General features: G+C 41.2%; 3 protein-coding genes across 9 annotated transcripts; 2 read left to right on the top strand and 1 right to left on the bottom strand.

Annotated features, from left to right (window-relative positions):
- Nucleotides 1-17: 17 nt before the first annotated feature.
- zgc:172121 (uncharacterized protein LOC337599 homolog) lies at nt 18-3995 on the top strand. The gene is made up of 8 exons (XM_017698081.2): nt 18-338; nt 726-793; nt 873-1045; nt 1193-1296; nt 1380-1541; nt 2429-2634; nt 3403-3476; nt 3584-3995. The coding sequence occupies exons 1-8, from the start codon at nt 225-227 to the stop codon at nt 3640-3642; spliced, it is 960 nt and encodes a 319-aa protein (XP_017553570.1). The 5' UTR covers nt 18-224; the 3' UTR covers nt 3643-3995.
- Nucleotides 3712-16518, bottom strand: LOC108427700 (basic immunoglobulin-like variable motif-containing protein). Of its 6 annotated transcripts, none has more exons than XM_017698072.2 (11): nt 16363-16494; nt 14667-14819; nt 12859-13408; nt 8748-8877; nt 8555-8650; nt 6749-6853; nt 6566-6660; nt 5924-6056; nt 5635-5718; nt 4872-4968; nt 3712-4763 (listed from the first exon to the last, which is right to left on the bottom strand). In XM_017698072.2, the coding sequence occupies exons 3-11, from the start codon at nt 13328-13330 to the stop codon at nt 4458-4460; spliced, it is 1518 nt and encodes a 505-aa protein (XP_017553561.1). In that variant the 5' UTR covers nt 13331-13408; nt 14667-14819; nt 16363-16494; the 3' UTR covers nt 3712-4457. The 6 variants fall into 6 exon arrangements, with proteins under 6 accessions (XP_017553561.1, XP_017553562.1, XP_037390812.1 ...); XM_017698073.2 differs by having other exon boundaries at nt 14667-14804; XM_037534915.1 differs by lacking the exon at nt 16363-16494 and adding an exon at nt 16156-16311.
- On the top strand, nt 9475-26029 carry si:ch211-201h21.5 (uncharacterized protein LOC555526 homolog). Of its 2 annotated transcripts, none has more exons than XM_017698080.2 (6): nt 9475-9574; nt 21255-21446; nt 22944-23129; nt 23267-23378; nt 23449-23585; nt 25187-26029. In XM_017698080.2, the coding sequence occupies exons 2-6, from the start codon at nt 21264-21266 to the stop codon at nt 25541-25543; spliced, it is 975 nt and encodes a 324-aa protein (XP_017553569.1). In that variant the 5' UTR covers nt 9475-9574; nt 21255-21263; the 3' UTR covers nt 25544-26029. The 2 variants fall into 2 exon arrangements, with proteins under 2 accessions (XP_017553569.1, XP_017553568.1); XM_017698079.1 differs by lacking the exon at nt 9475-9574 and adding an exon at nt 18210-18367.
- The last annotated feature ends 1297 nt before the right edge of the window (nt 26030-27326 follow it).

Raw genomic sequence — 27326 nt, 5'->3', positions numbered from 1 at the left:
GACACCCGCCCGGAAACAATACTTTGACCCGAGGCGACACGTGGACTTTGTTATTGTACTTGTGCGGGAAGGATTTTTTTTTCTAAAGTTTTAACCACAGACATGAAGCGTGTAGCTGACGAATAAACCGCCTTTGGTAAATTGCGTGTTTAAGACAGCGGTTAAACCCGACCGTCAGTACTTCACAGTCCAAACACTTCACAGACGGAATGAAAACCCTTTAAATGAACGCTGCAAATGCGAAGATGGACCCTGCAACGGCCAGCACGACGTCTAAGCCGTTCATTTTGGATGGTGGTTTAGCTACAGAACTGGAGGCAAGAGGATTTCAGCTGCAGGTATTTAAGCCAGGTGAAGCGCCGCCAGTGGAGTCGGCCTGCGGTCAGTGACTCGGATTTCTATTGGCTGTGACTCCGGAGTGCAGGAACGTGGTGGCTTAGTTAGTCCTGATCTGTGAGTTCAGACGACATGTTCCACACCATGGGCCGACTCTACTGCGGTATGTTATCCACTGTTTTTCATACTGTTTCTGGGGGCCCACTTTCCCTGCCTTGACACGTCCACCTCAGCTCAGCGTTGGCCTGTTAATGAGCTGATTAGTTGGATCAGGTGTGCTGGGAGCAGGGAAAACACTAAAAAAGTGCAGGGCAGTTATCCTCCAGGACCAGGGTTGAGACACAGTGGGCTACAGCCGTGCAATTGGTCGTGTTTCAATGTTTCTGCAGGGAGACCCTTTATGGAGTGCTAAAATCTTGTACACAGACCCAAAAGCCATTAAGGATGTACATTACAGGTAATTCCAATCTCTCTTTCCATCTATAATCTATATGTATTTTTTGCTTCTGTGACCTCACATAACTATGAAATTGCAGATATCTACAGTGTGGATCTGATGTCATTACAACAGCCACATACCAGGCTACTATTGAAGGATTCACCAAGCACCTGGGTCTCAAACCTGAAGAGGCTGAGCAGTTACTGATGTCAGGGGTGCAAATAGCTAAAGAGACAGCAACAGACTTCACGTCTAGCTGTAAAACAGCAGGTATGTGTCAGCATGATTGACATAAAGGCCATTGTACTCAATGAAAAATTTCAGAAATACTTAAGACATGCTGTACTAATAATGGCAGATATCTTTACCTGTCGATATAAATCACTGATAATTTTGCATCTTATAAAAATGTAACAGACAGAAAAGTGCCTTTGGTGGCGGGCTCTGTGGGCCCTTATGGAGCATTTCTGCATGATGGCTCCGAGTACACGGGAGTCTATGAGAGCTGGATGAGTGTGGAGGTAAACCAGAGGCAATCACTCTATGCAACGCGCTACGGTAACCACCAAACTATTACTGAAGTCTCTTCTTCCCTTTAATACAGGAGCTGAAAGACTGGCATCGGCCACAGGTTCGTTGCTTAGTGGCTGCGGGAGCTGATCTCATCGCCATGGAGACCATACCAAGTCTAAAAGAGGCAGAGGCCTTGGTGGAGCTGCTGAGGGAGTTTCCTGATGCTAAAGCCTGGCTCTCCTTCTCCTGCAAGGCATCTACAACTGGGCTAGATTATTTTCCGTGGTTCATTATTGTAATAATATGGCCAAATCTGTAATATCACTATATATATTTCCCAGAGTCTGGGAGTCTATGGAGTCTTTTTTTCCAAAATGTGCTTTAAATACATTAATTGTAGAGTAAATATTGCAATCCACAGTAAATGTAACCTCTTTCTATATTCAAGAACAATATATTAGTGAGATAATCTAGACTAGCTGAATTGATGCATATTTAAAGGTTTGGGGGGGGGGGTCATATCTACAGTGCTATAAAAATGTATGTTTCCTTCCTGATTTTCACTATTACTACATAATAAAACAAAACGTAATAATCTTAGTATAGATTATAATCAAAACTCATTCACTTCCCTAGTTATCACTATATGGAAACTAAGCTGCAAAAACAGTCCATTTTGAATTCAGTGTTTTTGTGATGTCACGAAAACCAATGCCTTCACATATGTACCTATTCTACCTACACGCTACAGCCCCGCCCATTCACACTGAAGTTCTAAGGATTTCAGCCCAAACTGCTTTTTGCATGAGGTATAATTCAAATGTAATCTGAGCCTTGATATTATTTTTGCTTAGCAGTGTTTTTTGCCTTGCAGCTCTTCCATGAGCTCTCCTTTTTGTCCAGTCCCTTTTTTAACTGAGGAGACCTGCAATTCCTTGAATGTTTTCCTAGAACCTTTGGTCACCTCCTGGATTTGGTCACACACAGAGAAAAAAAAGAATCAAGAAGAGCCACAGACTTTTTCACAGAAGCTGTACATTTTCTGAAACATGTCTAAATGTTCTGGGCCCAAGCATCAAAGTTGCCCGTCACTGTATAAGACATTGACCATTCTTTTTTTTTTGTTTGTTTTGGTTTTAGGACTCTCTGAGTATTTCAGACGGGAATAAGTTCTCTGAGGCTGTTGAAGTGGCTAGTAAGTCTACGCAGCTGGTTGCTGTTGGGGTGAACTGCTCTCCCCCTGCTCTGGTGAAACCTCTTCTAGATTCAGCAAAGTCACAGAAGGCAGCGAGCATGAGCTGGGTGGTCTATCCGAACAGTGGCGAGGGCTGGGATCCCAGTACAGGGTGAGTCAGAAGGCATCAGTGTCTAGACCTTAATTTCTAATTGACATTAGATTTTTTTTTTTTTTTTTTTTTTAGGCAACACACTTTACAGCAGGGGTCTCAAATTACAGCTTCTTATAACATTTGCAATTTATCTTTAAATCTGGCCCACAAATATATTATTTCCATGTTTGCAGCTAAATATTTACATGTTGGTGACACAGATCTACCTGTTACCAGACACTGTGGCTAGCTGCCCAACATCAGCTATATAAAATTAGAATGATGTGTGTAAGAAGAACCAGAGATAACCTGACACAGCATGAACACTGCTCACTGAGCAGGCTGGGTTGTGATTAGGTATTACTAACTTTGCTATTATTCTAATTTAGAATAATAATTGGATAAACCTGCCTTTGTGGATTCAATTATGACACCGTGGTACTGATAGCATGACAGAATTAAGAAGTGAATGCTATGCCAGCTCACAATATTTTCATTCCAGTTCAGCAGAAACGCCACCATTATCATAGTAAGAGTCTCATAATTGTATTGTTAAGTGTTTTTTTTTTTTATTGAACACTAATATTAACCTACTACTAATAATAATTATTACTTATTATTATTATTATTATTATTACTTATTATTTGTGGCAGGGGTGGTGGCAGGGAGTTTTCCCAGCATTTTTCAATCAACCCCAGGGAAATTTGAGTTTGAGACCCCTGCCTCACTGCTGAGGTATTTGAAGACTACACTAATTTGTATACATTTCAAATATGGGTTCACAGATGGAAAATAGAAGAAAGGGTGCCATTTACAGAGCTAAGCATTGAGTGGAAAGAACAAGGGGCTTTATGGATCGGTGAGTCAAATTATTTTTAGACATTAAATTATAGGGGGACCATTGTCCTGACTCATCATCCTTTCTGGAACAGTGGAGTCAAACACTGTTTTTCACTCTCTCAACAGGAGGCTGCTGTCGTATTGGACCTGCGGACATTATGGAGTTGAGAAGTCGATTGATTTAGACAAACTTCAAGCTTAGATGGAGATTATCACACTGATCGTGGAACAAAGCTCACAACTGATATACAAGAAGTTGTATAAATATTTATTTATAAAGAAAAATTACCAACTACTTCCGGCTCATACTGATTTCACATGTATATGGGATTGTCGATGGCCGCACACTTGCCATAACACATACTTCAGATGTTGCTGTGGTAAATTAAGAATGGACATCACACTGCACAGAACATGAAAGCCACCATGCTTTACATCTTTTCACGAAAAACTTACACGCAAGATCAGGTCTTCTCTATTTGATTTCACAGTTAACCGAATCTGTCTCAGCTACCTAAAATAAAAAACGCTTTCTGTTCACCAGTTCTCTCAGGATGATCAAACAATTTCTCTTTGTCGTTCTACTTCCTGACTTGTACTGTTCATGTTTATGCACAATGAATATGTTCTGTGCATTGACTGGAACTCTATGCACTTAATGTTAAATTACTCAAATGTTACATTTATCTATTTTGTGCTGCAGATATTCATGAACACGAAGTCCAAAGAAGCACGTGTTTAGAAACACACTAATGAATGAAATGCTGCACACAAACAAAAATACTCGCCTCACGTTTTGGTTTGTAGATAATTGCACAATTTTCTTGCTCTAACCATTTTTACCAATTCTGATTTCTGAAGAGACCTATGCTTTGATTTTATGGGGCTTGGCCATTTCTTGGACTGCAATCTTTCCCCCCCCCACTCCCAATCTACCTTAACCTTGAGCTTCCTAAAATATGCATGTTGATGGCCAGGAGGTGGACCGGCCACTTGATTTTCAGTCAGTCACGTCCTCTTCCAGGTCACTGTCAGGAGAGGCTCTGTGCCTGTACTCTGCAGTGTTGGAGAGACGTTTCCAGGCCTGATCGGACTTCTGGTTTCCTGTGCTGTGGGAACGACCCAGGCGCCCCAAGTGTTTGGACATCCTGTCCTCTAAGGCGTCCCCGGTTGAAGCCTGGCTCCTCTGCTCTGCCCCCTGTTGGTGGAGGTCATGCCTCAGGTTTTCCAGGTTCAGCGCCCAGGGTCCTAGCTTCTGCCAGTTCACCCTTTGGAAGGCCATGAGACAGTGCAGGTTGCCTCCCACCTGAAAGGAAGACAAAATTAGCAATTAAGCAGAGTCAAAGACTGTTAAGGCATTTTTGAAAAAGTCTGTCTTTTTAAACATCTGAGGTTGAATTTGTGCACCGCTAACCTTCTTGGTTTTCCGAATCTGAATGCCTCTTTCTGTATGGCGAATGTCCAAGTATTCTGGATTCTGTGTGTTTAAGTCGGTCACAATATCTGCCCACCTAAAAAAAATGAATGCACTGTAACAACCTCTGCGGGACATTACCTCCTGCCCAATCTAAATCTCTGTTCTTCTCTGCCCTTTCAGACATTCAGACAGCATTACCAACCAGTCCGCAGGGCAATAGGGCTGTCTAATTCTGCAATTCATCTAGGCCAGAAGATGGATAATGCAGATGTGTGTAGTCTTCAGCAGACTTTGCTTGCAGAGTTACCCAGAATTCATAGCAAAATGCATGTGATGAAAAACAAAACAAGAATAATTCTTAAAAAAAAATTATGAAAAACTAAATATTTTCCTACGCATCCAATGTAAATAATACACAAAGCGTGCAAATGTGCAGATTTTGGGGTCAATATGAACCTTGGAGGGGTTTCTTTTCATCAGCATGTTTTTAAATTCACTTGTAACCATGCAGCTTTGCAGATGTGACAATGTCGTTGTGGACTTTGTTGAACATTACAGAACGAAGGGAGTCTGTGAGACCAGAGGTTATGGGGCCAGAGTCCAGATATTTAGATTGAGCAAATGTCAAAGGCGAAGTTTACTGAGGCAGAAAAAGTTTTAAAAAAAAGGGTCACATGCTGACAAGTATCAGAATTGTCCTGATTGTCTGCCCGTACCTACTATTAATCAGAGATAGTGGAGATAAAACAGAATAATTTACTTTTTACAGTGGATGGCAGGGTGTTTTCTGCTCGGTTCCCCGATAAGAATCCAGTGCTCCATTTCATTCGAAGGAAGTGGGCCCCTGTGAAAAGTAGTGTATAATTATTATTTTCATTGTAGTTGATCATTTAATGAATTGTACAGTTTCACTATTGTCATAAAAGTATTCATAAACATTTTTCCGAACATTTTTTTTCTTTTTTTTAACCAAATACAGCTCAGAGAAACCCAAACTGCAGCACTGAATAACTAATGAAGGGTTGAAAGTAACTGCTTCTATTCTGTACCTGTAAGCTTTGCCTGCTTTTAATGGTGTTGCCTCGAAGCCCACAGGGCAGAAGTAATGGTTCTGACAATGGTAAATGTAGGCCATAGACTCATCCCTCAGTCCCTGGGTCAACTTCAGCAAAGCTCCCTCAGCTACACAAATGTAAGAACAACAAATAGAGAATTATAATATGGTGTACAGCATGCCTTTGAAAATTAAAGCATTAAAATTTAAAAAGTACCTGGTAACAAATAAATACAGACAGTGCATTGAATAGGATCCCAGATCAGGCTTTTGTCATTTTACTGGTTGCTAAGTGATGCTGCTCTGTCGTCAGTACTTTGTCAGCAGATTAGCTGAGAAGATCAGAGCATGAACTTGTGACTGTGACCTCAGTTCATGTGCAAAAGGATCTTAAAAATACAACATAAGTTTGAGGTGCTGGAGATGCTAATCATGACCATGCGAAACAAAAAACACACACAAGCTCCATACAACTACAGCTGTCACAACACCACTGACTAGCCAGAACACCGAGGGTGATATTACAGCTCAGTGGAGAGACACTTTTTGAAGAAGGTTTGAGGCTGGAACTTCTTTATATGCGTAATTGGTCACTGATTTTTAAATATGTGACTGTGCTAAATAATATTTAACTCACCTGTCTCTCCTGCAGTCTTGTGCTTCCCATGGGGTTTGTATAAAATATAAGAGCATCCTCGAACACGAAAGTGATCATTGATCTGTCTGAACCATCTGCACCAAACCAAAAATAGAGTTGGTGGAAAGACTTCAACTGCTTCAGATTTCTTATAGTTGCCAAAAGCAAGTAGAACAATCATACCTCATCAAAGTGGCATTGCCGGTAAAGGGTCCAAACTTGATGTCTTCAAATGGAGGCTGGAAACCGAGAATATGCAGGGCCTCCTCTTGGGAAATGGGTGGAAGGCTGAGAAAAAAATTCGAGTTACTATTTGTTGTTTCTGATGCAGGCGTCTGACAGCTCTCTGATCAAAGGAACATACGTGGTGTGGCTATAAAAGGAACAAGAACTGTGAGAAAGTGACATTTGTTTCTAAGTAGTAACTGTAATCAACAAAAATGAAAAATATCCTTTGTCTGCTTACCTGAGGCTCGTTTCCTGAAATTACTAATTCACTAAATCATTCCACACACACCGCAGACACAGTGCAGCCCAGAAGTAATTGGACAGTGCGATTTTTTTTGGCTCTGTACTCCAGCACATTGCAAAATGTCATCTTTAATTGAGGGCATTTACGTCTTGGGTGAACCATATGAAAACTCATCCGACTAAGGAAATTGGAAAACTGTCTATTGTTGCTCGTCTATTGGTGAGATGTCTACTCATTACTTCATGCACAAAAGGGATAACAGAGGGTGCACAATTGCCTCTAGATGTTTGTCACTCTTTTTCTCCACATAAGCACAAAAGAAGTCTTAATGTAAGAATGCATGAGTCAATGAGTCATGAGCAGGGTTGTCCTGGAGAGCTTAGTAATAGCAAATAACCTGGTAAACCACAGAGGACTGCGGTAGTGGATGGTAATAAAATACTTTTACTTCAAAATACTTAAGTTGAGAAGCTGTTGAACAGATCAGGAACACAATCTAGGATGTAGACAATACTTGTGCTTTCATCCAAATTAATAAACAAATTTTTTTGCAAAAAAAGAAAAAATGTTTATGCTTTAAAAGGTCTACGAAAAATCTAAACTGTCATTAACATTTTCAGTAATATTCTATGAATGTCTGCAAAACTTTTTTCCTGTTTAACTTTAACTAAACCTGTGTTTGTAACGGAATGACATCATTCTTAAGCTATTACACACGGATGTCCAGAAAAGGCTACAGCCTCTTTAAACAGAAGTGCTCAAATAGCTTTATATGCCAGAAAAATGTGATGTCTCGTAACGGTTCAGATGGAGAGAGAGAAAAAAAAACAATAATAAAATTAAATAAAACAATAAATCCTTATCAGCAGGTTATAGAGAAAATCAGAAACGCCAAAGTTGCAACATACAGGAGTTTAAAGATGGAAATATGTGAACCGTTCTTTCAAAAAAAAAAAAAAAAAACGTATGCAACAACAGTTTTTCCAGGAAGTGAGGTAATTACATAATGCATTTTAGTCAGTTTGATGTAAACAAGCTGCTGTACAGCAAAAATCATTTTTGCGCACTCATTTTACTACTTTTAATTTGTGCAGAAAGTCAATTAAAACTATTACTATAACTTTTATAACTATAAAGTCAATTAAAACTATAACTATTGATATAAACTAACAGTAAGCCAGAAAGTAATAGAAAGTAAAGTGGATTTTACCCGTTTACCAAAGTAAACCGAGGGGAAAAGACCCTGAAACAAGGAGAAACTTTAGGACGTCGTAGATTGCAAAAGATTTGCAATCAAATATTAGACACATATTTACAAGTGTGTTAAGTTGCAAAATTACTTGTGGTCACTAGAAATAGGAGCTCTTAAAGTTCTTAAATAGTCCTGTTTTCACATTAAATATACTGATGTACGGAGCTCAATCAACACACTCATCACCTCAATTTCTTACAAACTGCACTGAGATTTACATTCAGTCTCCTCTGTTGAACAGAGCAGAAGTTCTGAAGTTGCATACCTCCCAGCTCCTAAAGTGCTGTACAGGAAGTTCCAGCAAGAGACAAGAGAGGAAATTCCACATGAAGTTTTATACTGAGGGCGGCTGATGCAGTACCTGATGATGTAAAAAGAACAGAAAAAAAAAGGAATTACTGACTGTCCTGTAACCATCTTCCCAAAACTGAGCATCAGGGAAAGAGCTACACTTGTACCATCGGCGCAGGTCCAGGACTTTCCTCTGCTTGATCTCCTCCAGAGAAGCTTGTGGTGGGATGTCCAGCAGGTTTCTGCTCGAGCGGTCAGATGATTTCATTTTCTTTGGAGCAAATTTCTTCAAATTACCTGGAAAACAAGTAGAACTTTGAATACATACAACATAACAATCGACACTTTATGGGTTTATACTAACGTCTTGGTTTCATACAACCCTCATTCCATGGTATTTTTCATACACGGTCATATTGACAGATTCTGTTCAGTAATATAACAGTGTCACATTTCCATTACTTGTCATGACTTACAGTAAGTCCATGTTTGATGATGTGACAGCTTAGGTCACATGATCATTTTTCCTGTGTATCGAACATTATGGCGTCTGTCATACCAATTACCAGTAAAGGTAACATGACACCGTCATAATTATTGAACAAAATCTGTCCTGACAGCGTATGACATCTTCCACAACATGCTTATGGCATGGTTAGGTCAATGTTAAGTAGCAGGGTCCAAATACAGTGTTACCAAAATGAGTTTCAGGGCAGTGTGCCTTTCACAATAAAATAAAAGATTCTGAAAATGATAATCATTTATATTATACTTGACTAAATTAGGACTTATTCCTAATGAAATGTGTCCATATGACAAAACTACGATGGGGGGTGTGGTCAAACATTAAAAAAAGGAACTAGCATGGAAGGAACTAAATGACCGGATTTTCCATCAGTTCTGCAAAACTGACCAGTTACAACACAGTTCACCTTTTCTCACAAAGACAGCAGGAGTGTTCTGGATAAACAGCTTACTGTATTGATTTACTCAAGTAAGTGGCTTTAAAACAATCAAATATGAATTTAATGGAAATGTGTTTACTAAGAAAGTGCCAGAGATGTGGAGGGTGATAAAGTAACTTTAACTTTTAGCTTTTGTTGTATATTTGCAAAGCTCCATCTGCTGAAGATGAAAGTGAAGCTTGCATACTGGATGAAAGCTGAACGTCACGTTTGTCAGTAAGGGCTGTGCTGAATGTTCTGCCTGAATCTTTTTAGAATTACTCTTTGTATTTCAGTTATCAAACAAAACGCTAAGAAAATTGATTTATAAGTGAAATGGACTGGGTTCAAATGGTTTGTTTGAAAGTGGTTCAAGTTTAGGTTGATGTGTTCAAGTAAGTGACTTTAAATAGGTCTTACAACCATTTAGAAGCCCTGTGGTGTCAGCCAATCATGACTACTAGCCACTGAGCTACAGGCTAAGAAACACATTTTGCATTACTTTACTTCTTACCCCTGTCAAATTGGTTAAAAAATAGCAATTCTATCTTTATTCAACACTAAATAGACGCAACACTTTTTTGCCCTTTCAGCCAGAGAAAAGTGGCAAAACTAAATTATTATTAATTTATTATTTTAAATTATTATTAAAACTTTATTATTTAGACAGCCTGCTGCATTTCTAAATTCAGCTGTTAGTTTGCTGTTCTCATCAGACTAGTCATTTCTGTCCTATGAAAAAACCATTCTTTGGGGATTTTAATGATGATTTGAAGACTGATATTAACGTTATGTGGCTGCAATAAGATATCAGGCTTTCTAGTAGTAATGTTGGCTTTCTTTGACCCCAAAGTTGTAGGTTTTCCAAAAGTCATCCAGATATCTTCCAGATACCTCATCAGAAGGAGGTTTTCCTAGTCTTTAAACCATGAATCTCGCTCGATGCGATGCGAGTTAGCAACGGTTAAATTTTTCATTTAGGCTGGGGTGTCCCTTTAAGGGCATTAAAAATAGCTAACAGCTTAAAATATTCAGTATGAGATCAGGACAATAAAATCAAAGCATGCGGCTTGTCACCTTACTCTGAGGGGGGAACTGTCTAAGACCTGATATTTGTTTTCATTCAATCACATGGTGAATCTGGGATGGCAGATGCTCTATTTGTTGACTCTTTTTCTTTGGGGCTACAGAAAACAGTCTGGCAAAAAAAAAAAAAAAAACACTATTTAAATACATTATCTATTATTTTAAATGACTGTGTTTGAAAGAAACCGTGTGATTACAAGCATGTCTTCGATTTAATAGTGCCTCTATTGTACATTTATGGGATGACAGATGTCCCAATGGTTATGTCACTAGACAATGCCATAAGGTTACATAAGCAAATGGTACCAGATGGCCAGTATGACTATTTATTTTCCATATTTTGCAGTGAGCTTGCAGCTTGTTATTTCCACCCAATGCCGGCACTCCATATTTTATACCTGAGCCAGCACTCCAACCTTTTCAATAATGAAATAGTTTGGCTTTCCCCTCACCAAAGACATATTTGTTGTCTGAAATTCACCTCTTTAGTTTTGTACAAGGCTGTAGTAACGGATGCTTATGGGCAAGCAATGGAAGCTTAAGTGCATGCACAATATGTATTGAGCTTGCTTCAGACCACATGAAGCTGTTAAAGGACTCATATGGTGGAAAACCAGACTTTCCTCACGTTTTAAATAAAGGTTTTTAACCTGATGACCAAACTGCTCATCATGTGGCCATGAGGGACAGGGATGCCTGCTCTAAAATGCAGGGGTGTGGCTAAAATAAGACCCTGCCTATGGATTCAAATTCTTTGCATTTCAGTTGCGACATGAAGACAAAAGACAGCATTTTTTGAGTTGTTTCATTCAAAAATTACATCCATGATAAACCCATCTTTCAACTTAACAAGAAATCAAAAAGATCTTGTAAAAAAACAGCATTGAAAAAACACATTATGCAAGTGCTATTTTTGAAATTAAGGAGTTTGGGAAATCCACTCCCAATAGAAAGTAATATGGTGATTTTGTATATGCATTATATGGGCAAAAGTGTGTGGACACAGTTCAGGCGTTTTAGCCACAGGTATTTCTAAAACGTGTTTAAAGTCAAGTACATCGCAATGCAATCTCTGAAGACCAACACTGGCAGTAGAATGGGTCATACTGAAGATATCAGTGGCTTTAAATGCGGCACTGTCATAGGATGCCACATTTCCACAAGTCCATTTGTGAAATTTCTGCCCTGTTAGATCTGTCCCGGTCAACAGTGTGTGCTATTAATGTCAAATGGGAGCACCTAGGAGCAACAACACCTCAGCCACAAAGCAGCAGCAACTTCAGTAAATGAACTGTCAAGAGCTTCATGACATGTGCTTCCATTCCTGAGCATCTGCACACATGCTTACGGTCACTATTCGCAATGCCAAACGTCAGCTGGAGTGATGTAAAGCACACTGCCACTGGACTCAGTGGAAATGTGTTCTCTGGAGTGATAAATCATGAATCACTATCTGGTAGACTGGTGGACAGGTTTGGTGGATGGCAGGAGAACGCTACCGACCTTAACACATAATGCATAAGTAAAGTCTGGTGGTGGAGGGATAATGGTCTGGGGACGTTTTTGAGGCTTTGGGCTTGGCATTTGGTTCTGGTGAGGGTAAATGTTAATGCTACAACACACAGAGACATTTTAGACAATTATATGCTTCCTACTTTGTAGCAACTGTATAGGGAAGGCCTTTTCCTGTTCTAGCATGACTGTGCACCTGAGCACAAAGCTAGGGCCATAAGGTCATGGTTTCACGAGACTGTTGAGGAGAAACTCCAGTAGACTCGACAGAGCCCTGGCCACAAACCCACGGAACACTTTTGGAATGAATTGGTGCGTCAATTGTCTGACCTCACAAATGCTCTTTTGACTGAGTGGCAACATATTTCCATAGATAAATATACAGATCACAACATGATCCCATAAATGCCTAAGGTGTGAGTACTTAACCCCCCCCACCACCTCCTTTCTGTGGAACCACAGTTTGAGGTAATTCAGTACATATATCTGTTTAAAAGGCACAGCAGCAAAAACAGCCTGTTAAATTCTAAGCGATGAGAGAGGTTGGAAATGGTCACATAAAATATGAATTGCAACTGTTTTTGGACCAAAACAAAAGTGCTTTAATCTCAAATGGACTTGCTCATGTGGTAAAACACTGCTGTCTATAGATAACTTTTTTTCCCATATTTTATAGAGTTTTACAGAGTTTATTTTTTAAGCTAAGGTATAGTTTTAAGAATGTGAAGGAACTTACTTGTCCTGGTTTTCCGGGTTAAGACTGCATCAAAGTCAGTGGTGTCGATCTCCCAGGCTAACACAGGCTTGGTGTTGCTGGTCAACACTTCTTCCATGTCACAGTCCTCAGCTAAAGGTGTATTGGTTTCTCCAGGCAGACACTGGGAGACACTGGTAGTGTTGGACTGAGTCAGAGATGCCCCGCTATCGGAGCTGGTCTGAGGGGCATCTCTGGGTGCGATGACGGGACGGGCCTGGTTAAGCAGTGCGTAGTCTGAGCAGACTGTGTAGAATTTCTCCCGGGAGTGGGTGACTGGGCAGGTCCATGGAAGCTGCAGCTCAGCGCTGGAGGCCCGCCTGACTCGCAACGAGTCGCGGGTGAACGGACTCAGGAAGCTGCGCTCATCCTCTCTGGCTGGGGCCCGTGCTGGGGCCGCCAGATCACTAGCACCAGATACGTTACCGCCTTCACTTTCTGCAGTGTTAGGCATTGAACACTTGAGTGACAAGAGAATTACCTATTGCAGGTTACAGTCCGGATGGTATGGCTGTGCTGTGATGGCTTGGTCCTGTATTAGAAAAGGTGGACACAAAAATGAGTCTGACCTGGTGCAAAACTCTAAACTACAATTTATTTACTGTTATTTTGGAAATTCTTACATTTCACATAGTATCAGTATTACATTTAATTATTTGCAACTGAACATGGGAAGTTTTCACCTAAACTACAATTTACCTAAATTACTGTTCTTTAGGAATCTATTCAATGCATCATAAAAGCAAACTGTCCACCCAGATTTGCTTTCATTTTTTATAATACAATCCTTAAATTCTTAATATGGACACATGATATGGGAACTGGGGGCCGATGCCAATATCAAAAATATATTTCATGTACACATTTGAAGAGGCAATGTGATATAAAGAAAACATTTATATGACAGATGCAGTAAAATGATTAAATGCATTTTAGTGCAGTAACCCAGTGTCCCTATAACATTCAGCTCTTTCAGAAAACAGTGAATGTCATCAAACACTGGCTTTTAAATATTGAAATCTACGCAAACTAATACTACGATAAGGATTTTAACTTCTGAAGATATCCAGAGTCGTACTTTGGCCAAAAATGAGCGTTTATTTTATTAAATATGATTAAAATATCCTAGAATCAACTCTAAGACTACATAATTGCAGCTGAATCTCAAGCTACATCTGATGAAATGTCTGACTAAATGATCTCTCTTCTGAAAAACACAATCTTTAACAGTTCAACACTAAAATTTTGACTCCGTGTCCCCATGTACAGTAAGAAATGGTATTTCTCCAAGTGTGTCCAGTCAAATCAGGCACTGGTTTCACACACGAAAAAACTGAGAATGCAGCATTTTAAAAATTGTTATCTGTACTCTCCATTTTCTTGGTTGTTACCATTTAATGTAGGCAAAGTAATGAAGTTGCCCTCACTCTGAGGAGCATCTACACCAGTCCAGGAGGCCTGACTCAGTCTGGTGATCTTCCTGCTCTACTAACCTTGAACTGATGAGCTGAATCAGTGTTTGAGCACCTGCCCTAAACTCTGGCCCCGCATTTAAACTGAGCTCCCCTGATTTTCTGTTAGCAGGTAAATTTTCATTTCAGGTGCTTATCTCTCATGGTACACAATTCTCACTAGTGAAAGTCCAACATCTACTGAATGCAAGAAAAATTGTTCAACACCATTATAACCTTTCACTGTGAACAGCATGCAAGGAACGTGAAGCCTGCCACCACTCTGAAAACAAACAACAAAGTGAATGGAGCGATGGTGGTTATGCTGACGTTTCCCACCTTCAGCTGCACTGCACACTTTCAGGTTTCCTTGCACCCACGTTACATCATTAGGTGATAATCGAGTTCCTTCCAGAGCTGAATCAGGTGTATTAAAGCAGGAAAACTCTGGAGTTCAGGTGGTCCACAGAACTGGAGCTGGGAAACACGTAACTATGCAAAAACAGTGGCTCCTCAACCTCAATGCACATAACAGAAGATGGTTCGTCAACGGTTCTTTACACCGTTACAAATAAAGGTACTGTGTAGGTACAGATTTCCTTCATCAAGGCACAATGTTAATGTACCTAAAAGGTACAACAGTGGTTTTAAGGTCCAATTGTGTACTTTAAACAAGTTTACCCAAGTGAAAAGAATGTATTTGTACCTTTTCGTAACCTAACGCTTCAAAAAAAGAACAATAAAATTCAAGTCCTTGAGGTGAGACGGGGCGTGTGGAGTCAGCGCATCTTAGAGAATATCATTTCAATGGATTATGGTACGATCATGTTCCCTGACTAAAGGCACTGAGATGTACCCTTGTGGGTACCACCCCAGTGACAAGAGAGGCACCGCCAAAGTGACAGTTCCATACCTTTATTTCTGAGAGTTTAGTAAAGGAAACAGAACCATTTCATGCTTAAATGAGCCTTCAGATCGTATTATATAGCACCAAAAAGGGGTGCAAGCCTGACATTGTAACAACGGAAGAACCCTTTTGGTTCTATATAGAACTGTTCTCAAAAGGATTCTATATAGAACCATATAAAACACTTTCCCCATCAACCTGAACTATTATGTCGGCATGAAATGGTTTTATATGTATAACTAATTGCTGTCTACATTAACGAACCCTTAAGAACCGTTTTCTTTAAGTGTGTAGGTTCCTGTTCTGTGCTGTGTAGTGGGAACCGTCGTGCCCAGTGGGAGAAAAGGAGGACTCCTTCAGCTCATGGTCAGCTGGAGCACACACCTGCTCTTCATCTGACCCCACACGAGGGTAAATGTTAACAGATTCTGTGCCGTGGTGGCCAGGGCCACAAGCCTCCGCTGACCATGCGCTCTGTGCTGGGTGTGTTAAGATTAAAGCCCGGTGTGGACGGCAAGGCCCAGGCTGCGCTACACAGAAGAAAGCAAAGGATTACGCGCTTTACTTTAAAACACTCGACTACGGCGCCACACTGGAAGTCTGACTACAGACTCCCACCCACTCGGGGCATTCTGCTGCAGCTGCCCCGGCAGCACAGGCAGCACTCGGGTCAAACCTCGTCCCCCACCCGCAGCATTTTGGATCATTTAAAACGACAGTTCAGGAAACCAGACTTTAAAAAGCGCCTCTGCGTTAGACGAAGAGGCCGTTAGCGGGTCCGGCGGCTACAGCGCAGACAGCGTTACTAACCACCAGCCCACCCTCGGGGGAGGCGGCGCCCTGCCGCGGCTCGGAGAGAGGGCAACACGCCACGGACGCTCGGCCTTTAATGACGAACGAGGTCAGGACGGGGAAACGTACCTCGGCACAGGCGACTTCGTGAAGGCGCGGCGGACGCATCGATAACGGGACGAAAACATCCGCCGCTTCGCGATCCGCTCGCTGTTTCTGTTAAAGGGCTTCAGCGGTTTATACCAAGCCGAACATCAGAGGGGCGCCGGACCCACAGCGGAAAACTCAGCGTCCGAGTAACGGCGCTAACATGTCATTTTATAAGACAGAACCTACCAGATTAACACGGAGAAGAATTGAGTGAAGTCTGTCTGGTACTCGTCTCCTCCAGAGCGGGCTGCGCAGGATGAGTACGAGCCGCTCCACCCCACAGCTTTTTGTTTTTTTATCAGGGATGCGCAGCCGAGCTGAGACTTAAGCCCCGCTGGTGCGCTCGGGTTACGCAGATTTTGTGTAGCAACTGTAATCCAGAAATCAGCCCACACGGAGAACACTCACCGGGGGGCGGGGGGCGGGGGGCGGGGGCGCAGGTGTGGATGGGGGCAGGTGGTAGACATGATAGTATTGGACAGTATTCTTTTACCCCATCCTGGATGTACCACTCACCAGCTGGCGCGGGAGTCACAGCCAGAAATCAGAGGACAACTCCAAAGCTCCTCTAGTCAGAAAAGAAGATTACAGATCAGAGGAAAACACCCATTCCGAGCCCAAACTGGCCCAAAAAGACCAGATTTCCTTCTCTACACCAGCTCTCGGGGCGTCGCTGATCTGAAAAGGGTCCTGAAATGTGTCAAACGGCTCGGCTTCCAGCTTTGACCGGTTTTCTTATTGCACTTTTAGTTTTTGAGACATTTTCATGAAAAAATCATGTTCATCTCAATTCGATCATTTCTCAAGAAGCAATAAAATAGGCCACTAATATCTCAACAAATCCCTCTCAGCACACACACACACACACACACACACACAGCGCTGTCTAAAAGAATCCCATTCATTTCAATGAGAAGCCAATCTGTATTAGACCAACTGAGAGTTTCCCTCAAATGATCCTTTTACTTCACTCTTAACTTCAGACACACAGATATGCAGTTGTTTATAAAGTAACCATTTTGGACCAAAGACTAAAAAGTACAGTGAGAAAATGTCCCTGATACAAAATCTACAGGAAGATCAAACAACAAAAATGATAGCACCAGATTCAGAACAAGGCAAGAGAGCAAGTCTCGCTATGTTATGCTCTTTTCTTGTCTTTCCAAAATTCAGACTTTAAGTAATATTACATAAATTAAACACAAGGGTTCCTACAAATGAGGAAAACAATGACACACAAAAACAGTTTGGTTGGATAGGCGGTGCCACAAAGTACCTGAGCACCTAATTTGATCAATTTTCTGTGAAACTCAATTTCCTTGTTGTATTTTTTTCAGTCTTTAGGTGTAAATCGGTTAAAATACAGGATGTGATGAAGTTCACTTATTAATTCCACTGATTTTTCAAATATTGTAAGTAGCTTTTAAAATGTGTTTATTGCAGAGAGGCAGGGCGGTGTTGTTCCAGATTCACTGCTGTTTTACCATAAACAACAGCACATGTAAAACCTCAGAAGACATGCAGGTCCACAGAAGACGTGCAGGTCCACAGAAGACGTGCAGGTCCACAGAAGACGTGTTGGTTCCCATCACCAACACTGTGAAGAAATCTGATTCGGTTTATTTACATCTTCATTATTTAATAATGCACAGGTTGCCCTTTAATATAGACTGACTTTAAGTCGATTGTAAAATTATGGCCACCTTCGCTGACATGTCCCCAAATATTGGTAAGATGGTATGAAAGAATTTGAATCACATATTTGGGAGGCAGTACCATTCTATGTGTAACAGGGCACATCTGGGCAGATGTTTTGTTGGCAGAGCACAATTAAACGGGTCACATCCTGCATTTACTTGAGTTTTCCTCCGAGGCCCACTTTGTGTGGCTTTTTATATAAAAACAAAAATTGTAATTCATTCATTTTTTTTACACAGTGCTGTTCGACACCTCAGTCCAGTAACTGTACTGGGGCACTGGTAGGTCAGTGTAATGTGATCACACGGAAAGGTGAAGTGAAGTACAGGCCAGTGAAACAAGCAGCCGCTGTGTTGAGTGTGGAGGGCGCAGGGAGCAGGACGCTACACAGGCGCCACCTCCTCTGAACGCAACAGACTGCGTACCGTAGACGGGAAGCTCCCAGAACTAGTAACCTGAAGACGGGCGGCTCTGCGCAGATCTGCGGTACACGGTAACCCACAGCTGCTGCTGTCGTCCGGCAGAGAGAGTGGAAGTGAGCCGGGTGAGCGGCAGAGGCGCTGACCTGCTAACCGGGTGATCTAACCGCAGTCATGCGAGTGTGTGTGTAGCTGCACGCCGCCCGGGTTCACTGGCCCAGCAGAGTAAAGTCAGCGCCTCGTTCACGCGTTAAAAACATGGTCGTGATGTATAAATTCTGTTCTGCCTAATGTAATAAACCACTGAACGGCTGTTTCAGTGAGAAATCCGTGGCGGATGAACGAAAGTCCTGCTGTCAGGAGAAGGCCAGGTCCAGTACTGATACGCCTCTGAGGCCAGGTCCAGTACTGAAACGCCACTGAGGCCAGGTCCAGTACTGAAACGCCTCTGAGGCCAGGTCCAGTACTGAAACGCCACTGAGGCCAGGTCCAGTACTGAAACGCCCCTGAGGCCAGGTCCAGTACTGAAACACCTCTGAGGCCAGGTCCAGTACTGAAACGCCTCTGAGGCCAGGTCCAGTACTGAAACGCCTCTGAGGCCAGGTCCAGTACTGAAACGCCACTGAGGCCAGGTCCAGTACTGAAACGCCTCTGAGGCCAGGTCCAGTACTGAAACGCCACTGAGGCCAGGTCCAGTACTGAAACGCCTCTGAGGCCAGGTCCAGTACTGAAACGCCACTGAGCTACTGAGGGCCGTTCTTTTACTGTGTGTTTAGGATACAACATAAAACGATAGTTTTACCTGTTTATGTGATAAAACTTTATAACTGTTTCCCTTTTCTGACGAAAGCGAACTTTGGTCAGAGCCGGTTCCTGTTCCCCCTGGTATAACAAACAGGACTTAACCAGCAGAGGGCGCCCCTCAATGAATGGGAGTAAAAGGAGCTTATCCAGAGCCGGTTTATGAGGAGCCTGGCTGCTCCCTATTCCCCTGGTATAACAGAAACAGGACGGTCAACCAGCAGAGGGCGCCCCTCGATGAATGGGTGTAAATGGAGCTTATCCAGAGTCGGTTTATGAGGAGCCTGGCTGCTCCCTATCTCGTTCTGCCTTCAGCTCAGATCTACATGTTTTGGCTTTAAGTTCTCACTTAGTGTGAGTGAGCTGCATAAAATTTCTTTGAGGGTGAAAAAAATCAACCCTTAAGGAGAAGTTGATTTTTTTCATTTGCATCACAGGTTTTTGAAACTCAGCTGAAAAACCTTGGTGCGGTAAACCTAACCCTCAAGGGGAACTCGACCAGATTTTCCAAATGCTTGCGTTATCCTATGACCGAGATTGACTATTCAGAGTGGTTTGATGTGAAATGATTAATTGCAGAGAAACTTACTGACTCAGATTTCCTTATAGTGGAGGTGACAGGAATCAGTGTCCGCAATATCTACAATGCAGATATGGTCATTTTGTTTACTATTCAAAACCACCAAAGAACTTGCACGTCTTATGAGTTTTTCTGTGTAATGTTGATGGTGGTATAAATCTGAAGTTTTCTTTGTGGCTTACTGTGCCTTATAAAATCCTTTATGTATCTCTCTATCATTAATGGATTTTAAAAGTACATTGCAGCCCAAAGGTTTACAACAAAACTGTCATAGAACAATGTCTTGGGCATCAGGCAGCATATTCATAACCATTCCATGGAATAATTTGTGCTGCAGCTTTTAGAGGCACTTAGATGTAACCCTTCAGACTTCTGATTCCTATCACCACCACTGTGAACAATTCTGATTTGGTAGGTTTGTCTACAATCTTAAAAAAAGGACGGATCTTCAAGGGTTCTTTAGTAAAAGGAATGGTTCTATGCAGAATTATGAGTTCTAAATATAACAATTTCATGATTAAACATTGTATGTATATGTGTTGTGTTGCACACAAATGTGTGGTGTATGATTCTATATAGGGCCTTTTTGAAAATTGGTTCTATATAACACCAAAAGGTGTTCTTCTATAGTTAAAAGCTTGACATTGTGACAACAGCAGAACCATTTTCATGCTCTGTAGAACCATTTTCAAAAACACACCATACAAAGCACATTATCCATCAACCTGAAAAAAAAATTTCACCATGTAAAGAACCATTTTAGCATGAAATGGTTCTATCTAGAACATGATTCATCTCTTAGCTGCACAGTCTTAGTTCTAGCTGGATGACATCAACATAAGAAAAGTGCAAGATCTCATCTTTTTCTTTTCTACTCTCTAATCTCTCACCAGTCTATCAGTGCAGAAAAAGAACTGATTCTTCTCTGATCTGCCTCCAGAACATCTTACAATGAAATGCTTACATAAAGCTCTTATCTTCTCCTAAGGGTGATTTAGGAGAAACACCTCAGAAATCCGAGATTCTTCATGAGTGCAACACTGAGATCTGCTGTATTTCTCTTGAGAAGCGGTTTTTGGAAGATATTTCTCATTTGGGAGTGGTCACTGTGCTGTTGGTTCTTGCATGGTTGTGATTTTGATGCATGGCCTGTTCTTTCCTCTACGTCATACAGTTCTTTTAAAAGCCCAGACTGTACTTTTAAAAGCACCCTCACTGCCCTGCAGCACTACTTCACAAAGCAGCACAAATCAAATAGGCACAACTAGCTCATGTACAAGCAATCTGATTGCGAAATGTTTTAAATCATAAGCTCACGCCAACACCATGGAGGCCCTGTGGAGAAAACAAGTTAACAGAGTAACGTTGTCTATAAATAAGTGACTGACATTTGCTGCTGCAGGTCAAATGATTTCTAAAGCAGTTTTTAGAGCACTGTGTCACAGCTCAAATGTGAAATTTTGCCAATACGTTTGTGTCAGGGTCACTGGAGAGAACTTGCTTTACAACTTTGCTAGACCACGAATAAGAGTTTGATTGTTGAAGGTCATCAGTACATAAATGAATGATGTGGTTTCCAGGCAACCAGAATGACTCAGAAGTTGATGATCATTGACACTGACTGTGGCATTGATGATGCCCAGGCTATAATGCTGGCTCTGGCTACACCCAATGTGAGGCTCCTGGGCATCACCTGCTGCTTTGGGAACACAGATGTTGATAACGTCTGTCAAAACGTGCTCCGTGTCCTGTCAGTCTGTCAGCGGACTCAGGTGGGTAAAACTACACAAACTTATAATAATGACAGACACCTGTAAACATATTTGTGAAATTTTGAATTTGCTAAACTATTAAACTGTGAAAAATGTGAATGCTAAGGATCTGTCAGCAGCTCTAGACGTCCCGACTCTTCTTTTGCAGTGTAGTTTCATAGTTTTTACTGAATAATAAACCCTAAGATCAATGACATAAGCTGCACTTTAAGAGGTTAAGCATTTTGATCCAGTGGATGGCTGTAACAGATGCTGGCCACTTTCTCAGAAAACCGTTCCTTGTAGCTCCAGACTGTAATCCATCTGTTGATGCACTGTTCTTCTCTAGTCTTTCACCAATGGTCAGTTTCTGATCACAGAGCCACCTGTGGCTGGATATTTTTAAATTGTGGACCACTCTCAGTCTGGAACTGAAGTGTTCCCAGCAACACTGCTCTGTCTGGTACACTCATACATCACCACACACCATATCATGACACTACTGTCAGTGACTAACAGCAGTCTACCTAGGCCTGACATAATCATTCAATTTTATTGACAATTAATTGCTGTATAAATATCTAATCAATAATTTAAACTTCACTTCCCACTGTCAGACCTTTTTTTTTCATTACCAACAGTATATATAAAAACTCAGGGACATGTAAGTCACTTGGGTTAGTAAGTAGAAAAGTAGAATGGCTTGTGCTGTAGACATCACAACCCTTGGTTCCTATGATGACCACTGTAAAGAAAATCTGGCTGAGGTTTCTCAAGAACAGGGCATTTCACATCAGCCACTCAACCATGAATGACTTTGTTCTCATCTCAACAACTAAATTATGTAGAATTAAAAAAAAAAAAAAAAAAATATATATATATATATATATATATATATATATATATATATATATATATATATATATATATACACACATACACACACACACACAGAATGTGAAAGTCAGAAATTGTGGAAAATAACTGAAATCAGCTCAAATAATTTGATCAGGTGACTACATAATAAATGGTACTGGCCTAACTTTACAAATAATATCTGGTCAATCGAGGCCATGTGGTCAGAATCTGACTCATTACAGTCTGTAATTGAAAGATTTTGTTACAAAACACATTATAGACCACTTTCAAGATTTCTTTCCCATGATATTCATTGCTGGGAGCGGGCATTACACATATAATATCGAAGCTATATTATGATTATTATTATCTTCAGCAGAGAAATATAAATGTGTTTTTTTTACATTACACATCATCATATATTATTCCAACATTTTGGAATGAGACTCTTCAATAATACATCTACATGCTGAACATATAACGTGGGTGAAGCTACTATGGCCAGTGTGTTGAAGGTTTTTCTAATGAGGTGGGTGGTGATGGTGTAACCTAAATGATAGATGACTGTTAGACTGCATAATGCACACAGAAACTCACATTAGTTTCTAGTCTCCTGGATGATCATTAACGTAAATTTAGGGGATTCATACGTCTCTTTAGATTCCGGTCTTCAGGGGGTCTGCTGGCCCTTTGGTTGGAGCTCTGAAACCATTTGAAGATCATTTCGGGACTGATGGGTTGGGAGATGTGCTGGAGGACAGAGACTCAGATATTTGGAAAAAGCAAACACAGAAAGAGCATGCGGTTAATGCTCTAATCCAACTGGTGAATGAACACCAAGGGCAGGTAAGGAAAACTGGTTATTCAATGTGACTGAACCTGCATTATCAGTGAATTTTCTTTTTGTTTTCATCTTGGCTTGTGTCAACACTTTCCTGCCCTCTAGTGATTGACATAATGTATTGCCTCTATTCATGAAAAAGGTCTCCCTCGTGGCTCTGGGTCCGCTCACTAATTTAGCTCTGGCTGTTAGGCTGGATCCCAGCATCCCTCAAAAGCTTAAGGACTTGCACATCATGGGTGGCAATATGGAAGGTAGGAAAATTACAGCCTTTAAGCTGCTTTAATGAGCAGGTTTCCACCTAACTAGTGTTTGCTTTTGCAGGCAAGGGAAATGTGACGCCATGTGCAGAGTTCAATTTCATCATGGATCCTGAGTCTGCTTACATAGTCTTGGAGGAATACCTGTGCCCTACACACATAGCAACCTGGGAGTTCACCTGTAGAAACAAGCTCTCTTGGGTAAAAACCACATTGCTGGATCAATATCCTTGTTTGAATTGCTTGCTGAGAGTTGAGGACTAATGCTGTGCCTTACACTGCCCTCTTTTATAATTGCCTAATTGCTTTAGCTGCTTCAAAAATCAGGTGTTGCATGGGAGAAGAAAGTTATTAGAAGTTATACAATGATGTGTTAAATTAGGAGACCACCACTTATTTGATTCCCAGTCCAAAAAAAAAAAAAAAAACATTAAGCACATTCATTTTTCAGGGGATATATTTCTGAGGAAACTAGATAGGACTCACTTGCATAAAGTAAAGTCAAAGGAAACAGTGAAAAAACTTTAGTACAAAAAATTATTAAAAGACAGAGAAAATGGGAGTCCTAACAATGGTGCAAGACCTGGTAGACCACCAGAACATCAGATAAACAGTACTTACATTTTTCATCTTTGAGAGAAAATCAAGCTCCACTCTTGCTTAATATCTGAAAAATTCCACAGATTTTTCCATCCATCCTTCCTCTGTGAGAAGACAACTCAATGCTAGAAGTCTGAAAGGATGTGTAGCCATCAAGAACTGAGAACTTCTACTGAGAAAAGGAAATTGAATTTTGAAATAAATACGCTGCTGGTGTTCTTAGGACAATGGACTGACTACAGTCCTCAACATCACTAAATATCTTTGAGAATGTGATTGGATTGTGAAAGACAGAAAATGCAACCAATTTCTAAGACTAAACTGTGGAGATATGGGAAAATATCCCTGCTGATTTCTTTAAAGGTGCTGTGTGTAGGATTTAGTGGCATGTAGCAGTGAGGCTACAGATGTCAACCAACTGAATACTCCTCCCTCACCTCTCCCTTTCCAAGTGTGTAGCAGAACCTACGGTGGCCATCTGGTTTTCTGCAATCACCCATTTATTTATTTATATAGGCTTGTCCCAATTTCATTTTGCTAATCATGTTTTTGCTTCTTTGAGAACGAGGATTCGTCCTCCCCTGCTTTTTTTAGCCAGCACTAGCAGCAACCGTTTCTTCTTTATCTTCCAACTGATGCTACTGTGCCACCAAATTCAAGTTGCCGCTGTAACATAAAAACGCAAAAGGCACTCTCTAGAGCAAGTGTTTGCCTATTCTAGCCTGTAGAAACATGGCGGTGCAACATGATGGCCTCTGCTGGAAGAGGACCTGCTTTCTTTCTAGATATGAAGGGCTCATTCTGAGCTAAGCAAAACTATTTGTCGTTACAGGTGATTATACACTAATGAAAATATGGTTTTGTGTGCTATGTTTTATTTCTGCTTACAAATCCATCTAAATTGTACACACTGCTGCTTTAAAAAGTGAAAGCAAGTCTTGTGAAAACAATGGAAGCTGTAATAAAGGAAAGGGTGGACACTCAAAATACTGCAGTACTGGTATGCTATTGTTTTAACTTCCTATGAAATATGGTTTCTGCTTGCTCCCCCCAGACACTGAAAAATGACACAAAAAAGTTGTGCATATTGGCCATTTAAATGCAAATTAAATAAATAAAGGATGGTCTCTGACTTTGCACATTGCTAAACCTACTACTTGAATTTGTCAGTTAAAGATGAATGTCTTACTTTGTTTCATCAGGAGTTCTTTGACAACTTGGTCAACCAGGACACTGCAGCTGCTCGGTTTATGAAAGTGATCACCTCTAACTGCTGGGCCTTCTCCAGGGAGCCTGGGATCGGGATGAAAGATGCATTTTTTGGGCCAGGCTTTGTACCCTATGACGCATATGCTGTGGCAGCATGTGTGGACAGTACCGTGGTGACGGAAAGGATAGACTACGCCGTTCGTGTGGAGCTCCAAGGAGAACTGGGCCGAGGGTTCATGGCACTGGACCCCAGCAACAAGCTGAACAAGAGCCACCGTGTGTCTGTGATGAAGAGCTGTGATCTCAGCAAGTTTAGCTCCATGCTTATGGCTTCTTTACAGCTACCATGAGGAGCTACAGCAGGATTTAAGTGGGTGTGAGGCAGGTGTGGCCTTTAAAAGGTCTTTAAAAGGTCCTTTGGTTAGCCACCTTGCATTCAAACACTACTGCACATATTCAGTGATCTACTAAATGATATCTTTATCAAAATTCATCATTACATATTTACCTCAAATGTCTTGACATGCTGACAGTGGCCTACCAGTCAGTGCCAAGCCCACTCGCACAAATCCACTTTCATCCACTCATTTATCTGCAAATGATGCATTTCATAAAGCTCCCATAAGTTGAGGTCAAAAGGCTTATCTAAACACGATATATTTGAGGCATCATGCACTATGACAACACATATTATGCCATGTCAAAACACTTCTATGATAGGCATAGGCTAGAAACCCATGCTTCGGCACCAGATCAATCTTTTGGACTCTGTGTACATGCTGTCAATTTTAAATATCCTACAATAAAGTATTTGTTCTGTTCACCCAAATGCTCAAGATTGTACAAGACTGAGGTCATTACATCAGTTTCCTTATCAGATTTTGGGCTTGTGAACTAGTTTCTAGAACTCAGTATTTCAAATCCAGTAAAAGATCATTCTGACCTTAGACTGGATCAGGTGATGTGTGCTGGCCTTTATTCAGGATTAAATGCCAAACAAGTGCCAAAACTCAACAGTGCTTCCTTGATTGACACGAGATGACATGACAGAAAATGCAGTCTGATAGATCATGATGTTTAATTGATAAGTTTGCTTTTAATAAAGCAAAATCAATACCCAAAGAATATATGGTGTGTATAATAGAGTATTAACATAACATGCCAAGACTGCCCTAATTAGTTTAAAAACACAAAACTATTATTAGTTGACTGCACATGTACCATGAGCTTGATTTACAGTGCTGTACAAAAGTCAAACACCCTTTCCAGTTAAAATCAATTAAGTTTTTAATTCTTGGTGAAGAGAGACCAGAGCCAGAAGCCGAAGCTGTCAATTTACCGGTCAATCTACTTTCTGACTCTCACCTATGGTCACGAGCTTTGGGTAGTGACCGAAAGAACGAGATCACGGAGGCTCTCCCTTAGAAATAGGGTGAGAAGATCGGCGATTCGGGAGAGGCTCAGAGTAAAGCCGCTGCTCCTCCACGTTGAGAGAAGCCAGTTGAGGTGGTTCGGGCATCTGGTAAGGATGGCCTCCGGACGCCTCCCTAGGGAGGTGTTCCAGACATGTCTGACAGGGAGGAGACCCCAGGAAAGACTCAGGACACGTTGGAGGGATTATATCTCTCGACTGTCTAGGGAACGCCTCTGTATCCCTCCGGAAGAGCTGGAGGAGGTGGCGGGGGAGAGGGAGGCCTGGGCCTCTTTGCTTAGGCTGCTGCCCCTGCGACCCGGACCCAGATAAGCGGTTATGGATGGATGGATGGATGGATGGATGGATGGATGGATGGATGGATGGATGGATGGATTCTTCACTGTTGCAGAATAAGTAACACTGATTTAAGAGAGAATTACACTAAAGCGTCAATAACTAAACAATGTTTTTTCAGTATTTAGTGTGTCCACCCCTTGCCTTCATTACAGATTCCAGTATTATTTATTTATTTTTTTTTAAGATTTGCTATTGAGTTTTTCCAAAAAACCTGCAGGGATATTTTTCCATACCTCTAAAGTTCAGTCTTAGAAGTTGGTTGCGTTCTGCCTCTTTCAATTCAAGTAATCCAAACACCTTCAGTGATGTTGAGGTCTGGGGTCAGTCCATTGTTCCAACACCAGCAGTTATTCCTTGATTTT

The sequence above is a fragment of the Pygocentrus nattereri genome, chromosome 26, assembly GCF_015220715.1.
Source record: "Pygocentrus nattereri isolate fPygNat1 chromosome 26, fPygNat1.pri, whole genome shotgun sequence".
NCBI lineage: Eukaryota > Metazoa > Chordata > Actinopteri > Characiformes > Serrasalmidae > Pygocentrus > Pygocentrus nattereri.
This window is presented reverse-complemented; position numbering and strand designations above follow the sequence as displayed.

What these genes read in the sequence shown, in the direction of transcription:
- zgc:172121 (XM_017698081.2), top strand. Translation starts at nt 225, where the DNA reads ATGAACGCTGCAAATGCGAAGATGGACCCTGCAACGGCCAGCACGACG. An exon ending in CAAGAGGATTTCAGCTGCAG is followed by an intron (nt 339 to 725) that starts GTATTTAAGCCA and finishes ATGTTTCTGCAG; the next exon opens with GGAGACCCTTTATGGAGTGC. An exon ending in ACAAGGGGCTTTATGGATCG is followed by an intron (nt 3,477 to 3,583) that starts GTGAGTCAAATT and finishes CTCTCTCAACAG; the next exon opens with GAGGCTGCTGTCGTATTGGA.
- LOC108427700 (XM_017698071.2), bottom strand. Translation starts at nt 13,330, where the DNA reads ATGCCTAACACTGCAGAAAGTGAAGGCGGTAACGTATCTGGTGCTAGT. An exon ending in CAAGACTGCAGGAGAGACAG is followed by an intron (nt 6,057 to 6,565) that starts GTGAGTTAAATA and finishes ACATTTGTGTAG; the next exon opens with CTGAGGGAGCTTTGCTGAAG. An exon ending in AGATTCGGAAAACCAAGAAG is followed by an intron (nt 4,764 to 4,871) that starts GTTAGCGGTGCA and finishes TCTTCCTTTCAG; the next exon opens with GTGGGAGGCAACCTGCACTG.
- si:ch211-201h21.5 (XM_017698080.2), top strand. Translation starts at nt 21,264, where the DNA reads ATGACTCAGAAGTTGATGATCATTGACACTGACTGTGGCATTGATGAT. An exon ending in TGAATGAACACCAAGGGCAG is followed by an intron (nt 23,130 to 23,266) that starts GTAAGGAAAACT and finishes TTCATGAAAAAG; the next exon opens with GTCTCCCTCGTGGCTCTGGG. An exon ending in CATGGGTGGCAATATGGAAG is followed by an intron (nt 23,379 to 23,448) that starts GTAGGAAAATTA and finishes TTGCTTTTGCAG; the next exon opens with GCAAGGGAAATGTGACGCCA.